The 24,784-nt window shown below is 36.4% G+C and overlaps 1 protein-coding gene across 2 annotated transcripts in view; it reads right to left on the bottom strand.

Annotated features, from left to right (window-relative positions):
• The window catches only part of RAPGEF6 (Rap guanine nucleotide exchange factor 6), a 141,549-nt gene that overhangs the window by 83,368 nt on the left and 33,397 nt on the right, over window positions 1-24,784 (bottom strand). For both annotated transcript variants that reach the window (XM_080924158.1, XM_080924159.1), the window contains exon 6: window positions 21,881-22,024. In XM_080924158.1, coding sequence (XP_080780284.1) covers window positions 21,881-22,024 — 144 coding nt within the window. The remainder of the gene's footprint in view (window positions 1-21,880; window positions 22,025-24,784) is intronic.

Raw genomic sequence — 24,784 nt, 5'->3', positions numbered from 1 at the left:
GTAAGGGGGGAAACCCTAATGTTGTGGCTATTTGATCACACCGTGAACCCCAAGATTATGTTATTTACTAAAAATACCTGTTTCTAGTGGTGTGGCTCAGCACTTAGCACACACCTGTATTAACCCTTCTGGCTGGAATACAGACATACCCTTAGAACATACATTTAATGCAAAAAAATTAAAGTTAGTTTGTAGAAGGAAGCACCCAAGTTTAAAAGTGATGTCTAACTAAGTGGCAGACAGAGTGACAAATCATAGAAGGATCTGACAGATAGGATGTGCCCAACTCTTAAGAGAACAGACAGGAAAAAAGAGTCTACTTAAGACCTGGGAGGCAAGAGAAAGGGGAGGGGGAACTTGTAGAGCCTACCTCTAGCATCAAGTGAGGGATAGAATCGCTACTCCACAGTCAAAACTCTGACCCTTAATTGTTCCTGTCTTAAAGAACTGCAGGGATGAAAGTGGAGAGGAGCCTGAGGAAAAGAAGGACAGGCTCACAGTGGGATCCAGCTCAAGGGGAGACCCCAAGGCCTGACACTATTACTGAGGCTATGGAGCGCTCACAAAAAGGGGACCTGTCATGACTGCCTCTGAAAGACCCAACAAGCAGATGAAAGTGTCAGATGCAGATATTTGCACCCAACCAATGAACAGGAAGCTTCCGACTCTGTGGTCAAATTAGGGACAAGCTGGAGGAAGCTGAGGAGGAGGGTGACCCTGTAAGAGAACCAGCAGTCTCAATTAACCTGAACCTGAGGTTGCGCAGACACTGGATCACCAACCACTGATATGAATCACCAACACATATACAGCAGAGGACTCTCGGGTCTGGGTTCAGTCAGAGAAGACGCACCTAACTCTCAAAGAGACTGGAGGTCCTAGGGAGTTTAGAGGTCTGGCAGGGTGGGTGGGGTGAGAACATCTTGTGGAAATGGGGGGGGGGTGCAGGGAAGAGTTATGGGATGTGAACAGTAGAAGGGTGGACTGGGAAGGGAATAACATCCTGAGTATAAAAAGAAAAAAAAGAGAGAACACCACAGAAAAGAAAGAAGAGGAAGGAATAGGTAGTTTTGCTGGGAAAGTTATAGAGAGACACGTTGCAGAGAGAGAACAAGGCTAGACACAGGTAAAGACAGAACAAGCCCAAGAATGAGGAACCAGAAGATTAGAACAGATTGCTAGAGTCAGTTTGAGGTCAAGCACAGCAATTCGGGAAAGACCGAGAAGTAAGATTGAATCAGTCAGCTTGGAGAAGAGTTAGAGCTAAAACACCTGAGTTGAAATCACCCAGCCAGTGATTGGAAAGAACTAGAAAGGGTGAGCTTATTTGGCAGCAAGTCTCAGAGGCTGAAAACATTCTAGGTCTACGTTAGGTGTAATCCTCGGAGAGGAAAATTACAACAGATGAATCCAAGTTACTTTTACACCCTGCTACTGACATCTGACCTTTAGTTCAATATCTTTAGAATAGTCAAGACCGGGGGGGGGGGGATGTTATTCTCATAAGCTGTTCAGAGTATAATTGATATCACCATTTTGGAGACTAATGTGGGGAAATAAATGTTATATAAACAAATAAAACATTTAAAATATATAAGCCAGGCTGTTGAGACAACTCAGCAAGTAAAGGTAACTGCTGCCAAGCCTGATGATCTGAGTTCCATCTCCAGGACCCATATGATACAAGTTTTCTCTAACTTCCAACCATATACTGCAGTACATCTGTGCTACCCCAACACACATATAAATAAAGTATAATAAAATTAAAAGCATACCCTTATGGCTCTTGGAATATACAGCAAACAGGCACACAAAAAGAAATGCATTACAAACTATCTGACATGTTGTGGAGAAAAATAAACAACCAGAAAGAGAGTAATCATTATCAGCCTATTTTGGAATGGGGTTGCTTCTCATTATCCACGGTGGACTGATTCCTAGACCATCCCTGCAAACATTAGAATTGACAAATGCTCTAGTCTCCTCCAAAATGAGGGGAAATGGTTGCATCTACACATAACTCATTCACATTTCCTATGTATTTTTAAAGATTTCATGTGTTGTATCTGTTTTGCCTGCATATATGTTATATGTATCATTTGTAAACTTAGTATCTACAAAACAGAACAAAATCTCAGGTCCTCTGGAACTAGAGCTATGAATGTATGTGAGACACGATGTGGGTGCTGGAAACTGACTTGTACCCTCTGCAAAAGCATTAAGTGCACTTGATCATTAAGCTACCCTTCTAACCTCTTTCCACTGTATTTTAATCACCTTTAGATGACTTACAAGTCCTAACAACATACTGCTATGCAAAGGCTGTTAATGACACGTTAAGGTGTTTAGGAATAACTAGAGGGAAAACAAATTCAATGCCATTTATTTAATGTATTTTTGCTCCATGACTGGTTGAATACAGGTATACACCACTCACAGATGCTGAGGTCAAACTGTAGTATTCAGAATTTAAAAGTCTGGGGTAGATTTATACATTTAAACATCAATGTATCTCTCAAACTTTTTAACTAAAAAGCTTTAGGATGACTATAAAAGTTGCCACAAATGTTTAAAGTATAAGAATGACATACATGTGTTTGTATGTGTGTGTGTGTGTGTATGTATGTATGTATGTATGTATGTATGTATGTATGTATGTATATACATACCTTGGGTATATAAACATTTTGGTTTGGGGGAAAGATTTAGAAGTATTAAAGCAATATTGCTATTTTCTAGAAAAAGTCTAGGACTGGTGACTCAAAGTGATTTTTATCTAATTTGAAATATACAAACTTATTACTTATAGAGAACATATTTATTTTATTGAAGCAGAATCTTTGTTTGCTACACAAGCTGGCATCCAAATTCTGTATCTCTTGAGTGTCAATATTATAAGACCTGCCATTCTTGATTCTTTATTACTATAAATAATTTGAAAACTTTTCATGCTAAAACTGAATGTGTATCATATGTAAATGTGTGTTTTGTATACATATACATGCAATGTGGGACATATTCTTTAACCTGTTACCTTTACTAAGGATTGTTGACATAAGAATACACATTCCAGAGTTTTGATTTTTTTTTTTTAATGTGGGTTCTTGGGATTGAACTTGTGTCCTCATGTTTGCTTAGCAAACACCTTACTGATTGTGTTGGTCTGATTAAGAATGGCCCTAACAGGCTCATATATTTGGATGCTTAGTCACCAGGGAATGGCACTATTTGAAAGGATTAGAAGGAGCAGAAGGCTTGGTTATATTGGAAATAATGTGTAGCTCTCAGCTACTGCTCCAGTGTCTGCCTGCATGCTACTATGCTCCCTGCCATGATGATAATGGACCAAACTTCTGACACTGTAAACAAGGCCCCAATTAAATGATTTCTTTTATAATAGTTGCCTTAGTCATGGTGTCTCTTCACAGCAGTAGATCAGTGACTAAGACACTGAGTGATCTAATCCTAAGTCCTACATGTTCTGCTTTTTTTACAATGATGAAAAAATTAGTTGATTTCAAAATGGGTTTTTATTATGTCATATGGGAATAACTAATACACATGATATTTATAGTCGTGTTGTGAATAAATGTCAACATACAAGCTGAAAGAAAAGAGTTGGAAGTGCTATGAGACAATACAGCATTAAAACAATTAAAACAAAGCTTGTATGAGAAGCTTACAGGGAATATAATATTTCTGTATTTTTACTCTACTCATTACAAGGCTGAATTTGGTTCTTGGTATTTTACAATATTGCCTTCTTTACCTACCAAACAAAAGCCTGGTATAGTGATGTTTACCCTGCATAGTCTGTTCATTAAATATCTGTAGAATACATGAATGTCAGCAACTGGCTCAACACTGCTGCTCAGGTTTTTGTGGATTTCTGAACAAATGAAACTCTAAAGTTCAGTTTTATATGGGCTCACCCAATTCCCTTCCACACAGAGTTTTGAATTTTAGTAGTGCCACCATTACTGCTGGCAGTGCTGGGGCCCTATAGGCATAGCTCAAGTCTTGTGTTCCACATAGCATAAACTCTCCAAAGCTGCATTCTATTTTAGGAAACATAGTTCAAGAATGTTGAAAATTAAATAAAATGGTTGTATGGCTGAACAAACTAGAAAATGATGATATTACTTATGTCTTCTAACTCTTGATAGCATAAGAAGTCCCTCAATACATAAATCTATTTTTATATACTATTCTCCAAATTTATTTTCTACAGTATGCCACTGACATCTTACCAGTTTAAGAAATTTATGTTTGCTTTGAAATAATCTGATATGGTCAACAACTCCATGTTTGAAATACTTTCATAGGGCAGCTGGCGTTAGCCACCACACAGCCATGAAGAACACCTGCAGCTTAGCAGATGGGGAAGGATATCAATCTGAATCAGCATAAACACAGGTAACACAGCCAGAGGAATACTGGAGGACAGTTCTACGTCCTATTTCAAGAATAACCTGCCAGTAGTGATTTCTACTGTATACCCAGTGGTAGGCATAACCAAATTCAAGTCTTAAGAGTACAGGAGATTAAGGAATTATTAAAACATTAGAATAACAAGATGTAATTTCGAGAGTGATGTTTAAGATAAATCATTAGGATAATCAATATCTTGATAAACATATCTGATAACAATAACTAAAGACCTAAAATGTAATACACAAAATAGTAAATCTAGTTACACATGTATAGTGTGCTTAGGCCTGCCTGTGATGTGCTCTAATGTTAAAACAATATTAGTGATATTAAATTTATAATATTTAGCACAAAAGGTAAAATACTTCATTACCAATTATTATATTTTAATTATACAGTGAAATGATATTCTGGATAGATGATCATTTAATAATGGCTAAGATTAATTTAACCTAATTTTCACATTATATTTGTTAAGTGGCATTGATCCCAGAGGCTTATGAGGCATTGAGAAACCATAGTAGACCAGCATAGCCCAGGCAAGGGTACAGAAAAGGACAGTAGGATCCATTTCTTTCTCCTCTTTTTTGGGGGGAGTGGGGTGGGATGGGGCAAAGTGCTGGAGATAGGACCCCAGGGTTTGTGTACACTAGGACAGCCCTCTCTCTCCCATTGAGTCACATGGCCCAAACCTCAGATGGGGCACATTCCTGAGGGCTTACAACTCCTGTGAACCACTGAAAGTGAGAAAGTGATAGTAAGAAACTTTGGGTTCTTAAAAATTACTCTAGAAACATTTAAGATGAAAAGAAAGTCACAGAGATGAGCCCAACTTGGAGTTTAAAAAAGTGGAGGCATTCTCTCTAAGGCACCAAAATTACAAGAGCCCTTCAATACAGAGCAGTCTCATACAACCAGCAGCTGACAGTGCCTGGGGGGGGGGGGGGCAGAGGGGGATCTCAAGAGCTGTCCTCAGACAGAAACTTGACCTTAAGGAACATGTGTTCTAAGTATCTCAGTGGCCTGAGGTGGAGATCACACGGTTTCTACTCCTTTTCCAAAAGGTGAAATTGAGAGATGTGAAGGAAGGTAAAGGCCAGGTGTCACTGACAAAGCTAGTTGTTTATTTTTTCATTGGCTCACAGCTGTGAACAGCAGAAAGCAGAAAGAAGAAGCACAATGGCTTCTTCAACACAGTATGACACCTCAATCAAGCAGTCCTATCCAATAGTGAAAGGAATATCCAGCCAAAAATCTCATGGGTAAAGCCAATCCCTGGAAACCAATGATCCAAAGACAGGAATCCATACTGGGAGAAGAATAATCACATCTATAAAATTACTAAAACAAGTAATTGTGAGCATCACTTATGAGGCTTAAGAAATATGTAACACTAATGGGTACATTTAAAAATTTAAAACATGTCTAACATTGGTTACAAAGAGACAATAAATTAGTAAGTTAGAAAAACCAAACTGAAATAAATGTTTAAGGACATTGCAGATGGACAAAAGTGAAAGGTGCTGCAATTTTGTCAAGAACAAGTTCTACTAGGTATGGGCAGTGTGCACCTTGAATCCCAGTTCTTGGGAGGCAGAGGCAAGATCTTTACAAAGCTAGCTCAAGACTAGGCAGGGCTATGTAGTATGATCCTATGCCAAAAATGTCTCTTATAAATAAAGACAAACAAGGCTCTGTGGCTTGAAAGAGTCCTCAGAGTACTAAAAAATGAAAACTAAACATTTTGGTGCTTGGTAAATTTCATGGATATAAAAAATACTAAATAAACACACAACTAACTATAAACATGATGCTAAATGCAAACTTCTTATACAAACAGAAGACCGTATATTAACTTAAAGGGCTACAGAGAAAGGACACCAAGCTTATTTTACATACAATTAAATAATAAAAGAATCATTAAATGAGTAATACAAATTTGAAAATCCAATATAGCAAGTATTAAAAATTAGTATCTAGTCTAATGTGTTTAAACAAAGAGTTAAATCTTAATAGCAATGTAAAAGATGAGGGAGACAGGAAGGAGACCTGTATACTTATGAATAATTTATACAGAAAAGCACTCCTCACCCATCACAGAGGTCTCATATTTTTCTGTCACTTTGTGTGTGTGTTCTCTTCAAAAACAATTCCTACACCCCATTTCTAATTTTGTTCAGTTTTATCTGGTCTCACCCCTGTTCCCTTCCACATGCAGCTTCAATTCTAGTAGTGTGACTATTACTGTCAGCAGAGCTGGGGGCCCACAGGTGGCATCTGTACTGAAGCCGCCACACTCTTTGTATGTGTGGATAAAAGCACAAATTGTGTACCCAGGCTCCTGTCCATCTCCTTATGTCACAGCCAGCTGTTTGCCAAATGGACAATGCATTGAAATATCCCTCCCACATGAGCGTTCAGGAAAGATATACAACGACTAGGCCAAAGAAACAATATAACACAGTGCTGTCAAAGTATTTTCTCCTTAGTCACCATCAATAGTGACATCAAACAAAGACATGATTTCAAACCTTCCTATGAAAAGTCTCCAGTGTGCCTAAGTTCAGAACCATAAAGAAATCTTGACATATTTAAAAATCAACATCTAAGTATTTTCTAAAACATAAAAGATAGCTTTAAACATTGTAAAAAGCTACTGTCAACAATAAAACTAAATTGCAATAGACTATTTTCAACTACTCAGGATTTTGTTAAGTTAATATTTGCCTTAAAATGACAAGCTTTCTTTACTTTTCTTTTTTTAAACCAAACTTTACTATTTTGCAAATACTTTGGAACACTAAATATTTTTACATAATTTACATTCACATTTTTAAGATATTCTTTAGACATGAGCACCCAAAACAGAACAATTCATTTCTAAGTTACCAGGTAGCACCACATTAGCAAGGTATGTTACATAAGCCCATGATTAGAACACTACATCTACACATACTAGTTCTTTAAGGTAAGAAACCACAGGATGCCTCAAGTTAAGTATGGTCACAAGTAATTTCAAAAACATTACAGCTAAGTGGTGGTCAGGTCTGAGCTATGCATTTCAGATGTACATTTTAAGTCTGCAGACTACTGAGTCTTTTAACCAATCTCAGAGGCTGTATTAGACTTTCTCTAAATTAAATGACAAGGATTTATAGACTATTTTTTAGTGCTTATTTTTAAAGTTTAGAAATTAGCACAAAAGAACTAATTTAGAATTCAAGTGCAATTTAAAGTTAATGATTAAACTATATAAAAACAGTAGTTACTTACTTTGGAGGCCCATGGCTGAAGACAATTGGCGTAACATCGAACAAGAAAAGCCATTTCCTTGGCTGGAGGAGTAGTTTCTCTTTTAAACCAGAGAGAGCCACACTGACGAGCTGACAAAAATCTGCTAAGTTTCCTTTTACAATCCACACACTATTTTTGCTGTATAAATGTAGCTCCTTCAACCCTCTTTATAAACAAAAATCAGAAGCTTTCAGAAGCAGAATATTGTTCTAAGTATAAGAATTAGATTTCAGGTTCAGCACACAATTACATGCATCCTCAGGCACCTGACACAGACATACATGTTGGCAGAAGAGACTAATACCGTATCAGTCAAAGCAAGTAGGCAACATGCATGAAATCTGTGTTCCTGGAATCCATGAAACCTTCCTCTGCAATATAGCTATTTTTCCACCAACTTATTTCATTCTGAAGAACAAACACTGCAGAATCTTCTGCATCACAGGCAAAGCAAATGCTGTATCCTGAAGACTACAGTCTCTTCTTTAAATATCCTTAAATGCTAGAGGTTAAAAAACCCAAACCAAAACAAAAGATGAAACAAAAACCCCCACCATACACACATCATCCCAACCACAGAGCAAATGGAGGCAGGAGACAAATGCTCTAACAGGTTTGTCCTGTATAATGTCTGAGAATATCCAGAATTCAAAGCAACGTTCTCTTCTCCCAAGCAGTTTCACAGCTCTGCAACACGGCTTCTGACTTCAGGCATCAGTAAGAAGCACTGATGATCTAAGTCTGCCCTTTCTGGATAACATGTGTATATGATGCAGCACAAAAACCACTACATCTTTTGTGAACGCCAGAGTCTGTCAGTGCCTGAATTCCTACTGCCCTTGCCTGCTTCACAGCAGCTCCCCAAGGAGAAGCTCCTATTGATTCTATGCCCTGCAGTAAGATGAAATATCTAATAAGAAGGAAAGAGAGTGGGAGGAGAATAGAGCTAAAAGGATGACATCACCTGTGCAGAAAGCCTTCACAAACTGCATTAGATCAATTGGCTACTGTATCTGCAGATGTAGCCCAAGAGCAATTTACTGAACACACACACACACACACACACACACACACACACACACACACACACAACCGTTTGTGAGACATACTGGCAAGCTAAATTCTGTAAGAAAAAAACCTGGCTAATGTACCCGTCTCTTCTATAGTTTTTAAAAATTCTGTACATTGATATTCCATTGTATCTGAGAAGCTTCTTTTTAAATATTATGTAAATTTAACACAGAATTGATCTCTCAGGGGAAAATAATTTGCTGAAGTAAGATACTACTGAATTCCAAATACATGGGCAATCTGGTTCAGAGATGTCACATCAAAGTAATGTTAATACCACATATTTATGGGTTTCTGCATACAACTTGGTATTTATTGAATGAATGTTATGAAGGTTAAATCTAAATCTTCAAGCTCACACTGAGTTAACATTAAAAATGAAAATAGGCGCTAATATGTAAATATTTTTAAACAAAACCAAGATTTTTTAATGAAAACAGATTTAAATAAAAACAGTGCTTTTACAGGGGGGAAAAATCCAGGCATGCACAATGTACACTAATTCCTTTGAGGAAGAATAATCTATACAACATGATACTTCACTGCAGCCCAAATGTGTAATTCCTAGAAAGACAACCAGCCAAACACAAAATGAATCAGAAAAGGAAACGATTAAACATGTCTCTGATAAGAACACGGACTAAAAGAAAGCTACTACATTTTTTTTCTTTAAAGCTTATAAGAGAAAAAATTGGCCACACCCTCTCCAGGAAGAAAAGCACCAACCCTTTCCTTTATGCTCTGCTACAAGGCACCCTTTCTTTTATGCTAGCATTTCGTCTCCTACCAGTGCCCCCAGTGGCTAACAGTACAGTCAGGTAGACCTCCAGGCAGCAACACTGAGAATAGCAGTCAGTTAGGGAGTAAAGTAATAGAACTATTTCCCTCTATTTAGATAATACTTTTGAAGACAGGAGATGTGCAACATACGGCACACAAGGAGATTGTTAGCTGAGAAACAGGTACTGTAATAAAAGATTCTTACTACTGAAAAACGTATTAATACACACACACACACACACACACACACACACACACACACACACTTCCTTGATCCCCTCTGGCAAAGTCTCTTACTTTCCAAGTGACGCTATGCTCCTAATCTGAATTATGTGGCTCCATATCCAGCCAGAATTTACTGTACTAATGCTATTATTTTGAACACATATTCCACATTTACAAAATACAATAGCATTTTATACAAATTGCCTATGAATTGTTTTATTCAAAACCCTATGAAATTCTTTAGTCACAAAACCCAGCCATTTCCCACAAAACTTACACTGAAATAAAAAATTTGTTATCACAAATCCAAATAAGCATTAGTTTACTAAATATAAACCACATAATATTTGTACAGATTGATTTTCAAGAACTATTTATTTAATAAAGTTGGAATTTACAAAAATATGAATAAAGATAATTTTTCAAAGGTATATTTTCTGAAGAAATGTACTAAACACAAAAATTAGTAACAAGACTCAAGAATTATTTTAACAATAATGCCAGTCTATAATTATATATGTACTGGTAGGATAAATGACAGCCAACCAAAACCAGTCTCTGCAATGGCTCCTTGTTCCTTTTTATAAATCATGCTGATACCTTTGACACAAAGGAAGACCTCAAGCTGGGCAAAAAGGCAGTCATCTCTTAACTGCTGCTCCGGGAGTAAAATGCTAGCCACTAACGCCATATGTCAGACCTACTGGAGTACACGTCAACCCCAATAAAGGATCAAAACAATTCTTTCTCTCCTCCCTACGCCCCAGCTTGGCAGGCTTATAAGTAAAGATGACATCATCTTGCTCTACCAATTAGCACACAGTATTTGCTATTCTAGAAACCAGTATGGTGAACCTATCATGGAAAAACTCCTAGGATAACAACACCAGAGGAAATCAAGAGGCCAAACTATACTCAGCATATAGACCCTAAAAGCAGTCTGATGATATTCCCCTCCATTGTCTTTTCATATTCAATAACTAATCTTTTAACTAATTGCTGATATAAACTAGCTCAGTAATTTGTTAAATAACCAAAATGAATTACTAGACAAATCAATTACTTTTTGTGGGCATCATGTTTAGAATTTATCACGATCTCACCTCATCATCAAGTGAAGGTAGTGTAGTGATGGAGGGAGTCCTGATTCACAGTCTGAAATCATCACTACAGGCTATGCATCGAAGAACACACTTTCCTGCATACGAAATACCAGTATGCCAAGCCATACAAACAAAATCTTTAGCTTTAAAAGGTCATTTAACTACTGCAAGGTAAAGCAAAGTTTCCAATAATTACAAAACTGTTTTTATAAATATATAAATGATCTGGTTACTAAAATTTGTTATCTGAATATATAATTTACAAGCCAACTATAAATTGGAATATTGAAAATTATGCTGCACAAAAAAAACAAAGATAAGGTTCTAATAGTTAATAATTTACCCACTCTGCACCACCCCATCTGCACAGTGAAACAGTACAGCCACAATTTAGGGATGCTAAATTCCAAAAGAGAGTAACAAAAGTCAAACTGTCATTTTACAAAATAAAATACTCAAGTCATTTCTGCCTTTTATTTAAGCAGTTGGTTTTTTAAATATAAACTGTTAAACACATTGATATTTGTAGAAAATCCTACTGAAGTAGTTTAATCCTGAAAAATAAATTGATAATGCTATAGTAATGATCAGGCCACTGCAATGACAGCATGCCAGCTAGAGTAACCACAGTGTCCCGCCCTTTCTTTCCCTTGCTTCAGAGACATGAATCTGTAGCTATCAAACACGGTTAACTCTAATTACTGTTGTGCCATTTCTGACTTCAAGAAGCTAGTCCTATCCACTCCTCACCATTCCTAAAGTAAGAGTATCAAAGCTTTCCTACTATTCCTTTTTAGAAACCGTTCTAGCATACTGTGATGTGTTCACTGATTGCTTGCATGCTATCAAAAATCTTCATCAAAGCCACTTGAAGTCCATATGTACTATGAAATATGATCTATCCTTAGGGAGTGATTGAGAAAGAAAGAGCAAGGAGAGAGGAAAGCTGTTATCATCGGCGATGGTGATGTAAGCTTCTATAATTAGAACCAGTGAAACTGAAGGAACAATAAAAGGCACCACCACGCTTCTACTTTGCCCTACCCTAGCTGTATGAGGCCTTCTTATATACATAGAAAGGAACATACTTTGTATATGGAACTCAGACATATATATTATTATGAATGTAGTTTTAAGATATTTATTTTCAAAATCTAATAATTTAAAAATCTACCATCAAGAAAATAAAACCTCATTTTAAAAATAAACTGTCAAGAATACTTTATCTGAGCTGGATCACACTATTACCTCTAATTTAAACACATCATTTTGTAGTACTGTGAAAATTGAATACAGACCACAGATAAATCTGAAAAGCAGTAACGTTAATTTGTTTGCCATTTAAGGAGCTGTTATACTGTCTACCTGGAACACTGTCAAGATTACCCTTAGACTGCTGACATACATCAATACCCGAGTTAAACAATTACTGAAAGAGCTTTTGTTGGCAACTGCCATGCAAACAGTTACAAGTATGATAATCTTTCTCATTCTGGGTCCTTGACACCCACATGAGTTAGTTTCATCCTTAAGGAACTACAAACTACCCCAGAAGAAAACAGTATACCTGGCTGTCTTCCTCCAACACTGAAGTTCATGTATACTGAATAATAAAAACAATTAAAAATTGACTACTGTGCTAGTAATATTTATGTAGAAAGTTATTTTCATACTTTTAACCCAGTAATTTAATTTCTAAGGAAATAACCGGTCATTTATTAATTTATGTGCAAAAAGTTGTCTGCAGAAGAAAAACTAGAAGAGGCAAACAGTTAAATGTTAAAAGTATTTTGGAAAAATTTTAATTCACAAAAAGTTTAAAAGGCAGGATCTAAACAGTTAGCAGCATCCAACAGAAAGGCTTGTGTCAATAAACACTCCTCTGAAAGTCACTTCCCAGCACTATCTCCGGTCGAGGACCTTGCCTTACTCTCCTTGATATGATTTTATCAGTACATATATATTTCACAAAAAAAGAATCTATCAAGAACTGCATTACTTTCCAGAGTGAACCAGATTCTACTAGGAGATATAGACAGTAGTGGATGAGAGATAGGTAGACAGACAGAGAAAGAGAGAGAAGGGAGGAGAGAGAGAAGAAGGGGGGTAGAGGGAGAATATTCTTGAAAAAAATTTAAGGTAGAAAGCACCAGGAAAATCACACTTGCATACTAATGGAGAATGTAAAAATGTAAAAGTCTTTAACAAAAACACTAATAAATAATATTGACAGGCTTGAGATCCAGCTAAGAGCACACTGGTACACCACAATGAGACTACCTAGTAAAAGAAATTTAATTTCATAACTAATGTACCCAAGCACCAACTAATTTTTAAACCTCTAAAACAACATCCAGATCTATAACTGGCTCAGTCACACTTCTATAAAAATGACTTAGCATTAGTAATGTTTGGTATTTCAGAGATTCATTTCTGGTCAAAGGCACATTAACACTTGCCACGGAGATACTGTGACACATATGCGCCAACATACAAACATTTATATATAAAGATAAAATAACAAAGCAATTACTCTTATGTAAATAAAACAGACCTCAGGATTGAACTTACAAATGCATTAGAACATTCACACTCATAAGTTGGCAATTCAGTTTTCTCAGTGGAGCAGAAGAACAGTATAGGCACCTGCGTCAGGCATATGTAATGTTCTATGGACCAACAAAGGGAAGTACAATCCATGAAGAGACGAGAGAATGTGGATGAATGGAGTTTGGGAGCAAAGTAAGAGGAGGACATGGCACAACACTACAATGAACAAAAAGAATGAAAAGCAAGATTAGAGTTACTAGAGTCAAAAGCTCAGCATTAATATTAGGAAAAGATGTCAGTAATAGCCTCCCAGAGAAAATGAGCAGGCTGAAAGAAAGCAAGGACAGAGTTGGGCCAGAAAGTTGTAAAGGTAGACTGCTGTCACATAAGAAAGGAACTTCAATTTAAACTGTCAGACATCTAGGTTAAATAACTGGCTTTGCTAACTACTATAAGAAAGGAGGTTTTTTTTTTCTCTCTGTAGACCAAGATGTCCTAGAGCTTGTGGTGTTTCTTTCTAGCTCTGCCTTCTGAATGCTGGGATTAAAAGGACACACAACCAAGTTCACCTAAGGTTTATGTCTGTGCTTTCAACTGCAATGGCAAATGCAGTCTGAAAAACGTTGAATGGACAATTCTAGTAATCCACAATGCACAAGGTTTAGTGAATCCTTCTGAGTAGCTATGTAGATGCTGTTGTCTTGCTCCTTCTAACCTGAGACTACACTCATCTGTTGGGGGAGGGGGAGGGCACGTGCACACCTGTGCATTTCTGGTATCCTTGAAAGGCATCAGATCTTGAACTGGAGTTATGAACAGTTAGGAGCCTCCATGTGGGTGCTGGGAACTGAACCTGGGCCCTCTAGAATAGCAGCTGGTACTTTTAGCCACGAAGCAATTTCTTTAACCCCTTAAGTTTGCACTCCTGGATATAGCTGATTGAATTTAGGTCATCAGGCTTGGTGTCAAAGCATCTTTACTTGCTAAGCCATGTGACCATGCTCAAATTAAAAAAAATTCCCACTCGAAGATTGCTAATATCTTTAGAAATGAGTCTTTTACCTGTGAAATAGGAAAAGGCATAGAACATTTTGTACTGATTTTCTGGCACATATCAAACTAAGAAAAGGCACAGTACTATTCAGGTTAAGATAAAAAAGGCAATAAACTTGACAAAGAAAGATGTGTATCCAAATGTGGTACATAGAAGCAAGAGGTCTAAATCAAGACCTCTGTAAAAAATCTTCTGAAATGAGTGACACCAAGCCATTCATTCAAATTAAGAGATGGCTATGAACATTTAGGATTCAGTGTGGACCAAAATATACAAAAATGACTGGTAAGGTGGTGTCTGCAAATAAAGACGCTGCTGCCATATTCTATTCGCAGGAGCAGTGTGCATATGACGCACACACTAATATTAAGCTAACCTAAACTTGTATTTTCATTCTCATTCATTAGTTTACTTTATTTACTTTAACATATTTATGAAAGTGATTACAATTGTGGAATATTTTACAAAGTACCAGACACTAGGCAAAGTCCTTTAATAAACTTAGAAGTTACCAACCTAAATATACCAATGCTCTCAGAACTATAACACTACCAACAAAACCCACAAATCAAAAACACTCAGATCAAAAATAAAGCTCATATAACTTGACTAAAGACACACAAAGTGAAGTAAACTTACCCAAGATCAGGTGCTGTTATTATGACAGGCAATCACCCTGAGACTACAATGAGGCTCTCAATACTAAGGCAAGAGCAATGCAGAAAGTAAGCAAATACATTTGACAGGATGCTCTAAAAGCACAGGTACATGCTACATCTTTCTAAAAAATAAAAATGATATAGAATTGAGTCCTGAGGATGAATAAGTTTTAGGTTAAACAACAAATAATAAAGGGAGATTTAAAACAAAATGAAGAACACAAAAAAATTTATATAAAAACATGGCCTGTTTAAGGACTAACAATGTGGCATGGTAAAAGAAAAACATAAAAGGAGATACATAGAAAAACTAAGTACAAAACTGGAAACGTGAGGACCTGTGGTAGTCAATCTGGCAGCTGCCATTTTTATCTATCTAGTTACTTAAACTGATTCCAAACTAAATAAAGTTAAAACGTTAAGACACTGAGTTACATTAGCCACATTTTAATTTATACGGTCCACGCTTATGGACCGTATGTGGGTGGCTGTTACCATCTTGGCAGCACTAACATGAGCCACCTGCACTGTCATAGCAGGTTCCACTGAACAGGCTGGTCTAGACTCTGGATGTCCTCGTGTGCAACTTCTCTGACAAACTATCGTAAACCACCACCAAAGCCAATCAATCAATAACAAAATAAAATTAAAACGATATTGTTAGAGCTCCATCTAAAACTTAAAAAAGCAAAAGGAATGGACCAGTTGATGGTAGGAAGTAGAAGAATATGAAGAACAAGGCTACCAAAAGGAGAACCAGTTTTGAACAGATTTTGAAATCAAATACAAAAATGTATTTTTTAAAATCAAATACAAAAATGTATCAACTACATTTGTCTTGATGAAGAGATTATATAATGTTTTCCATCTTAAGGAATATCCCCAATTTAGATGAAAACTGTTTGTGCAGTGGGCTTGGGTGATGCTGTACAGTCCTATGAGGAACATTAGGGCGGGGAAAGTGGCACATGGATGAGGCAAGAGGATCTGAGTTCAAACATAACCCAAGCTATAGATTGCAAGGCCTCTCACAACAAATAGTACTTAACACTTAGAGACCTGACACAGAAAAACTGAAACACCATTTTAAATAACTAAAAAAATCTACAGGTAGCAAGAATTAGGTACCAGGTATGTACTTATATGCCAAGTACCCTGACAGAAGCCCAGTGAACAGGCAGGTAAGGAGTCAGTACAGCAGCTTTAGTGGCAAAGAAACCAAAGCACAAAGTGAGGATTAAAGGTGGAAGGACTCAAGTCCAGAGATACTTGACTCTCTCTACATGGCTTAATTACAGATTCTACTCTCTAATTTTTTTTTTACAAACATATTTTGCTATTTCTAAATACAAAATACATCTTCCTCAAAGGTCCATGGTCCAAGAAGATTTGTACAATGTTCAAATGGCTATAAAGTGTGAAAAGGTTTTAATTATTTCTACAGCAACAAGATTACTTAAAAGTCAAAATCACAATGAGCATAGGTATTAGAGTTTCTGAAGGCTAGTAAAAATCTGACTTCACCAAGTGCTGAGGAGGAGGAACAAGTTACTTTCTCTCTTAGACCAAGGAAAAGAATACAACAAAGGATGGAGAGACTGTGCAGGCACAATATAGAACAGGTTTTTGGTTTTCTTATGTTAAAAATGCTGTTAAATGTAGCATTTAATATATGATTTGTTGTCTCCTAATATTAAATTAAGAAAGCTAAAAAATAACTGTTTCAAAAAAGAACACTAAGAGAAAGCACAGTGGCTGCCTAAGGACAGGGATTTAGGGAAGGATGGATTACGAAAAGAGACAAAGCATTTGGGAGTGATATGTTTATCTTGATCATGCTGATTGCTATAAAGGCCTATATATAATATCAAACTTCAAGTATGAGTTACGTACTACTTATAACCAATAAAGCTAAAAAGACACATAAACGGTTACAAAGACTGAGGTTTTAAAGATATCACTACTAGACTGAGGCCTGGAGGCACAGGCCATACTTAAGAGCTGTTTGAAAGGCTGAGACTGCAAGTTTCAACCCTGTCTCAAGAGTAAATGAAGGCTGGGTATGTAGCTCAGTCAAGAAATGGTAGAGGTGCTGAGGCCCATCACCAGCACTACATTTTTTATTTCTTTACATTATTCTCACACTGAGGTTATGCCTGCCATTAAGAGGAAAGAAGATCATCACAGTACAGTTATGCATACATTAAAACATCACAATAAAGCTATTTGTATAGTTAATAGTAAAATTTTCCAAATGAATAAACCATCTCTTTCTGTCATTCTTTTAGTGGGTAAACTATGCACAAACTATGCCAAGCACTTTTACCACTGAGCTACATTCCCAGCTCCTCTGCAGCTATTCTACGTATTCAGTAAGAAAAACTTAATTCTCTCAAAATTATGGTATACAGGTTATGCAGTCAATAGTGTGACAAAGAAAACAACAATGGCAAACATTCTGTACATCTCTAAGAATTGCACACCTCTGGCAAACAAAAGCATTTCTCATTCTGTTCGATGAATTGCTGACAATAGTAAGACAAAGAAAATAAGGAACTTTGCAGTGGTTATAACACCAATCCTCTGTAAATGCTTTCACAGAAACAAGAACCTCGTTTTTCTTTTGTAAAATCTTGTAGTCTTATAAATTTATTCAAATGACTTTTTTTCAAAGAAGCATCCAAAACTTTTGGTAACTTTTTGTACAGGTACATATTGTAAATTGAACATATTTCCCTTCTGTTCATTGTCTCTAAAGCCTCCTTTCTTACCTTTCTCCCTTTCATGTCTTTGTCCATCTAGGCAATTTCACTTCTATTTTAATCATATATTATATACATACATACATACACACACATGCATACATCTATATATCCAACATATGTGATTTTATGCATGTGTATGTATGTATGTATGTATGTATGTATGTATGTATGTATGTATGTATGTATGTATAAAACCTAACAATCATAATAGAAAACAAGTTTGTCTGTGACTGGCTTAATCACTTTTATGATTCTCCACTTGCACCAATTTTCCTGCTAATAATATAACTTCGTTCTCATTTGTACATGTGTGTATGTGTGTGTATGTACATGTGAATGCATATGTACGTGGTGTATGTTATGTATACGTTGTAGTTAGAAGATATTGTTCTTAGGTGCTGTCCATCCTTTTTGACACTCTTTAATTAGCCTGGAACTTGTTAAGTAGGGTAGATTGGCTAGCCAGAGAGCTGGGAGACCAGGACCTGTCTGTCTCACTGCTGTGGTTACAAGCTTGGGACCTCCATTACTAGCCATTTAAAATGTGGGTTCTCAGAACGGAACTCAGGCTGTCATGCTTGCAAGGCAAGCACTGTACATGGAGCATCTGTCCAGCTCTCGTTCCACTATGCACACGCACGACACTTCCCTTACCCACTTCTCTGCTGTTAACCACTAAGCGGTCTCGTACCTATTTTTTTCTAGTGCTGCAATCAGCACTAGTGTGCAAGTGCCTCACTTCCTTGATATGCTGACTTGGAGTTCTTCAGGGCAATCTCCAGGAGTAATACAGCTGGCTCAGACAGCAGACCTACTTGGAGTTTTGAGAAACTGTCATATCGATTTCTTTAAAAGTTGGACTAGTTCACAATTTTTTAAAAAGATTTATTTATTATATTTATATAAGTACATGTGGCTGTTTTCAGAGACACTAGAAGAGGGCATCAGATCCTATTACAGATGGTTGTGAGCCACCATGTGGTTGCAGAGATTTGAATTAAGGACCCCTGGGAGAACAGTCAGTGCTCTTAACCACTGAGCCATCTCTCCAGCCCCTAGTTCACAATCTTATGAAGACTTATCAATATAGCATTTTCTAAATTGCCTGAAATATATGCTTTCTAAGAAAAAATATATTAATTCAAGATATCACACACATAAGTATTATGGTAAAAAATCCTTTTCTAACTAATCTAGTCTCACTGCTAAATAATCAGGCTTGTCTCAGTTGATCAATTAAGTTCCCCTCATGATTTCCAAATTCCTGACAGTACATAGCTGGAAAACTACTTAACTCAAGGAGTGATATATATGCAAGAATGCCACTTAAGAGTTATCTTTAACCAAGTCCTAAGTATTAACTACTTGGTTTAATCTATTTAGAAAACCAAAATGTCTAAAGGAAGATGACTTTCTTCAGCACACAGGAAGATTAAAAGCAAATGACTCACACGTGTAAACCACAGATAACCTCAAGAGGAAATACAGACTTTATACCTTATGACATGACACCAAAAACAAACAAAAATCTGGAGAAAGAACATATTAAAGTTGAAACTAAAATATATAAGCAACACACATACATGTAGGTGCCCCACATGTACCCACATAGGCATTGTAAGTACTCTTTAACTCATCATACAAAGAGTCAAATGGTATAAACATTCTTTTATTTGGCAATGCTACATCTTGTAATTTTTTTCTAGTATGATTAATATACTGAGATACATATCCACAATGATATTTCATAGAAAATCATTTGAAAAACCAAAAACCTAGAAATAAGTTTAATGGCCAAGTATTAGAAGCTCAATAGACAAATGATGACATATTGCTATAATGAGTAGTAAATGTGCTAGGCATGGTGGCTTTGCGTTTATAGTTCTAGCTATTAGGGAGGCTGAGCTGGAAACATCTCTTGAGCCCAGCAGCTTGGGAGAAACCTGGGTGAAAAGCTATGTAAAACAAAACAAATTAATGTTATAAAAAAATGCTTAAAATTTTATTTTATACATATTTGCCAGCATGGATCTCTGCAAACCATGCACATGCCTGTGTGCCACCTGTGTGCCTGGTGCCCAGGGAGGCCAGAAGAGGGCAACAGAACCCCTGGAACTGGAATTATAGATGGTTGTGAGGCTGGGAATCTAAGTCTAGTTGTCTGCGAAAGCAGTGCTCATAAGCTTTCAGCTATCTCTCCAGCCCCTAAAAATTTAAGTTTAAAATGTTAAACTATAAGGACATCCAGCACAAGAAGGTGTATAGGATTCTAAACAGGGCTGACCAGAAAATGTCTTCATAGCATTTTACAGTCAAAACTATCCAAAGAATAAGAAAAAGAATTTTACAAACTGCAACAGAACAGTGCTGTATCACACTTGTAAGAGATTAGCTAACAACTGAGAATATTAGACCCAGAGAAATTAAGGAAAAGTCCCAGAAAGGCCTCAGAAAAAATACTCAAGGAAACCCTCCAGTAGTAAAACACAGATTACCACCACTAGGGAAAACATACAGTGTAAAACTCACAAGAAAAAAGATGAAAAAGAGAAAACAATTCAACATCATCATTCAGTAAAAGATTCAAATCAATAACAGGAAAAGAAAAGGACAAAGGACAACCAAAATGATGATGCGCTGAGCGTGTTCTGATGCAGAGTGCCAGGGTAGCATGTGCCATAATCCTCAGCCTCAAATAAACAATGAGAATAAAATTAACAAATGGTAGGAATATGCCTTCATCAATAGTAATCTTGTATATAAATAAATTCTCTAATTAAAAGACACAATTGCTACATGCATTTTTCTAAAACTACACACACACACACACACACACACACACACACACACACACACACACACCACACACCACACACTTTGGGGAAGGGCATTCAAGATAGGGTTTTCTCTGTGTTCACCTGGCAGTCCTCAAATTCAGAGATCCGCCTGCCTTTGTTTCCTGAGTGCTGGGATTAAAGGTGTGGGCCACTGCTGCCCAGCAATAAACTGTATATTTAAAAAAAGAAACTTTCTTTGTATGACTCCAGTATGATTATTTTCAGAAACGAAACATATCAATTAATGGAATTAGGCAAATGTGACAGAGTCTTTAAAGCTGCCTTGAGTCCTATTTTTATTCTAGTAAAGCAATTCCCCAACTATCCTCCTCTACCCCGCCATACAATGATAGCATTTCTTTCCTGAAAATTAAAGCAACAGACTTGTCAATTTTTCTGCAGCAAGCTCTCATACCATGCTAATACTGTCATTTAAACAGACCAAAGGAGGAAAGCTGTAGGGCAATTTAGCAGTTCTGAAGCTCTGCAGTGCTGATTCCTTGGAAGTTACAATTATGGAATTTCCCCTTAAAAACCCCCAAGGGCCTATTCTACTTCAAATTTCTTAACTACTTCTCAGTCTAAAAAGATGTTATCTGAAACAAGAGTTTAAAAGAAAAAAAAAGACTTCTAAAGTAACAGCTTCCTTTCTCTGGCTTTAACAAAGCTCAATGTTTCATGTGTTTCTTTTCAAGTTCCATTATCACACATTTTTACACTAGTGCCTGTTGTTATGTGTGACTGACAGTCCTGCAGCCAAGGAACAACTCCCATGGTTTTCTTTCTTTTGTTATGTCTTCTGTCATATTAACTTTTCCATTAGTTGACTGCCTGAGTTCTCAGAATCAGTCTACATCCTGTTCAGTCACTATGCAGGAAGGAAATTCACATATGTATGTAAGAAGCTACAACAAATACTTATTTTGGTTAATTAGGTAAAACTAAAGCTAAAGCAAAATTCTCACAAGTAAGATTTCTAGTCAATCCAACAGTCAAGAAGTGTTTTAAAAAACTGTTTGTTTTATCATAACTTCTACACGTAGAGACCAAAGACCATGTAAATTAAAGATATTTTATGTGAAAATCATAAAAAAGTCTGAAATATACTTACTGAAAGGTAGTTATTAACATCCACCCCATCGGTTATGGTTTGGCGTTCTCCTTTATAGTTAATTTTCCGAAACCTTCGTCGAGACTGTCTGGCAGGAATTTCTCTTTGTAAAATACTATCTTCATTATCTTTGGAATTCTCTACCTGAAATACATGTTCACGTTCCTGATTAAATATCCAGTTTTTCCATCTTACTGACAGTCTATGAAGTCTTAAAAGGCTCATAAGGAAGCTTCATTTATTCCTGCCAACAAAGTGCCTGAAGAAACAGTCTGTACACGGCAATGTCATATCTGAGCTGAAAAAGATTAAAGACAATGTTTTTATAAAGAACTAGAGACCACAGTTTCCTTACAGGAAACTGTCTGTCTTGAGCACATAAACATATATCTGTCTAAGTAAAGTCTCTTACCAGAAATGAAGGCTGTTAACTACACCTACACATTCAAGAATTATAACTCGATGTTAGTCTAATTATAAACTGCCTTATTATGCATTTACTTTACTTACCAAACAATCATGGCTATCATTTTAGTGAACAACTAAGAAGCAAACCAAAATTATTATTTTTTTGATAGAATTCTAAAAACAACAGAGAAGCTGTTATAAAGACACCTTAAAATAGACATACATGTATATATTTCACTCTGCAACACTATCTCCAGTTACTATCTCTAGGTGAAAAAACAAAATGAAACCTCTAAGGACTAGTATCTTTCCTTACTAAAGGTGAGCTGGCAGGCCTATCTATTTGTAAATTCTGTGATGTTGACACAAGACCGCCATCCAATCACAGACTGTATCATTACTATAAAACTAACAATATTCTTAAGGTTTATCTTTCACTTTTATGTACATATGTGTATTATGTCTGTGTGAGTCAATATTACACATGTGTTGGTACCTAAGGAGAACAGAAGAGGGCACTGAATTCCCTGGAGCCGTGAGCAGCTCTGTGTGGGTGCTGGGAACCAAACCTGAGTTCTCTCCAAGAACATTTTCTTCAGCTCTCCAAACTTAAAATTTTGTATAAACATATACTGTTAAGTTCTGAATCATACTTTATAACTAACCTAATATTCAAGAAATTGTTTGTTTTTCTCTATAACTACTTTTCCTACTAATGTCACATCTATTACAAAATATGCTTTAGGCACTGAATTAAGCAATTCAGTCAACAGTCAATTTCCAGCTCCCATGCTTATCTTCCAAAGATCAGAACCATTTCTCAAGAGGTCAATACTATGTATAGGACCCACTCCTAATGCCCTTCCTTTCAACAGCATCATCACCATCACTTATTTGAGTTTTAATCACTTCAGTCTTACAAGATAGCAATAGTGATCCTGCTGCTTTAGACAAGTTCTCCAATCTCATACTGTAGTCAGATAAACTACTGAGATAAATCATCCCGTCAGGCCTCTGACAATGGACAGCCAATGTTTACCATATTTACTGACATTTAAGAATTCATTTTATGTGTATAGGTTTTTTCTGTATATATGTCTGTGCACTACACATGTCTGGTGTCTGCAGAGGCTAGAAGGTGGTACTGGATCCCCTGGAACTGGAGTTACAGACTGTAACCACATGGGTGTTGAAAACTGAACTCAGCTTCTCTAAAGAACATCCCTAAAGTTAACTATCATCATCTCACTACCCTTGATAAATTTAAACTCTTACACCTGATATTCAAAGCCATGTGTATCTGTATCTCCCTTAAACAATTTCCCCCAAGACAGATTCTTGCTCTGTATCTGTGTCCAACCTAAAACTTGCAATAATCCTGGAATATTCACACAAGTATATTTACTTTAGGAAAATATTATATATGTACTTGCAGTGTATTTATCATTCTATTTATTTCACGTGGTTCAATTATATAAATGAAGCCTCATTGTTATATGTGTATTTCTTGTATTTATTTCTCTGAAATGAGTACTCTTTTTCTTTTGATTTACTTGTTTATTTTATCCTTTGAGTATTGATTGGAGTTTGTCTACATGTATGGATATTTAACACATTTATGTGTAACAATCACCACTTCCTAGTTCTAGCTCATCATTACCACCCTAAAGAAATTCAGCATCCGTCTGTCTTTCATCCCTATGTCCTTTCCACAAAAGGTTAACTACTAATCTTAATTTTTCCTATCAGTTTATTTCTCTTTTGTAATATAATGGTTATTTGTAACACACGCCACACACAAAGGTATACAGATAGAGAAGAAAACAACCAGAGAGAGAGAGAGAGAGAGAGAGAGAGAGAGAGAGAGAGAGAGAGAGAGAGAGAGAGAATCATTATGTAGCTCTTGCCTAACCTTATACGCACAGCGCTCTGCCTGCCTCTGCTTCAGAGTGCTAGGATTAAAAGCACGTGTCACCACATGACATAACTGATGGCTTTGTATCTATTTTTTTACAGCAATTTATTTTTGCATTCAACACAGTGGGTTTTTTTCCATCAATTAATTTATTTACTCACTTTATATCCCAATCACTGCCTTTTCACTCCCTCTAGCTTCTTTTACTTAACAGAGTATTTTCAAGGTTTATCCATTTATGGCAGAATAGACATCTCACTCTATATAAGGCAGAGTACTATTCCATTTTATGGACACTGAATAAGGTTTATTCAGATTATAGATATTTGAGCTATTTCTGGGAAATTATGGATAATGTACACATCTGTATACAAGATGTTATATATGTTAGAGTGAAATTAAGTAGTAATATGTTAACCAACTACCTAACCATTTTTCTAAATTGGCCGCAGCACCTCACACTCCCAGCAAAGACAAAGGCTCCAAGAAAATATATATTTAAAAATTAAAAATGAAACAAAACAAAATAAAGAAATAAAAATTATGTATAAAATTTTTTAAAGTATGGTTTCAACCCCAAA

The sequence above is a fragment of the Micromys minutus genome (assembly GCF_963924665.1).
Source record: "Micromys minutus genome assembly, chromosome: 10".
Lineage (NCBI taxonomy): Eukaryota > Metazoa > Chordata > Mammalia > Rodentia > Muridae > Micromys > Micromys minutus.
This window is presented reverse-complemented; position numbering and strand designations above follow the sequence as displayed.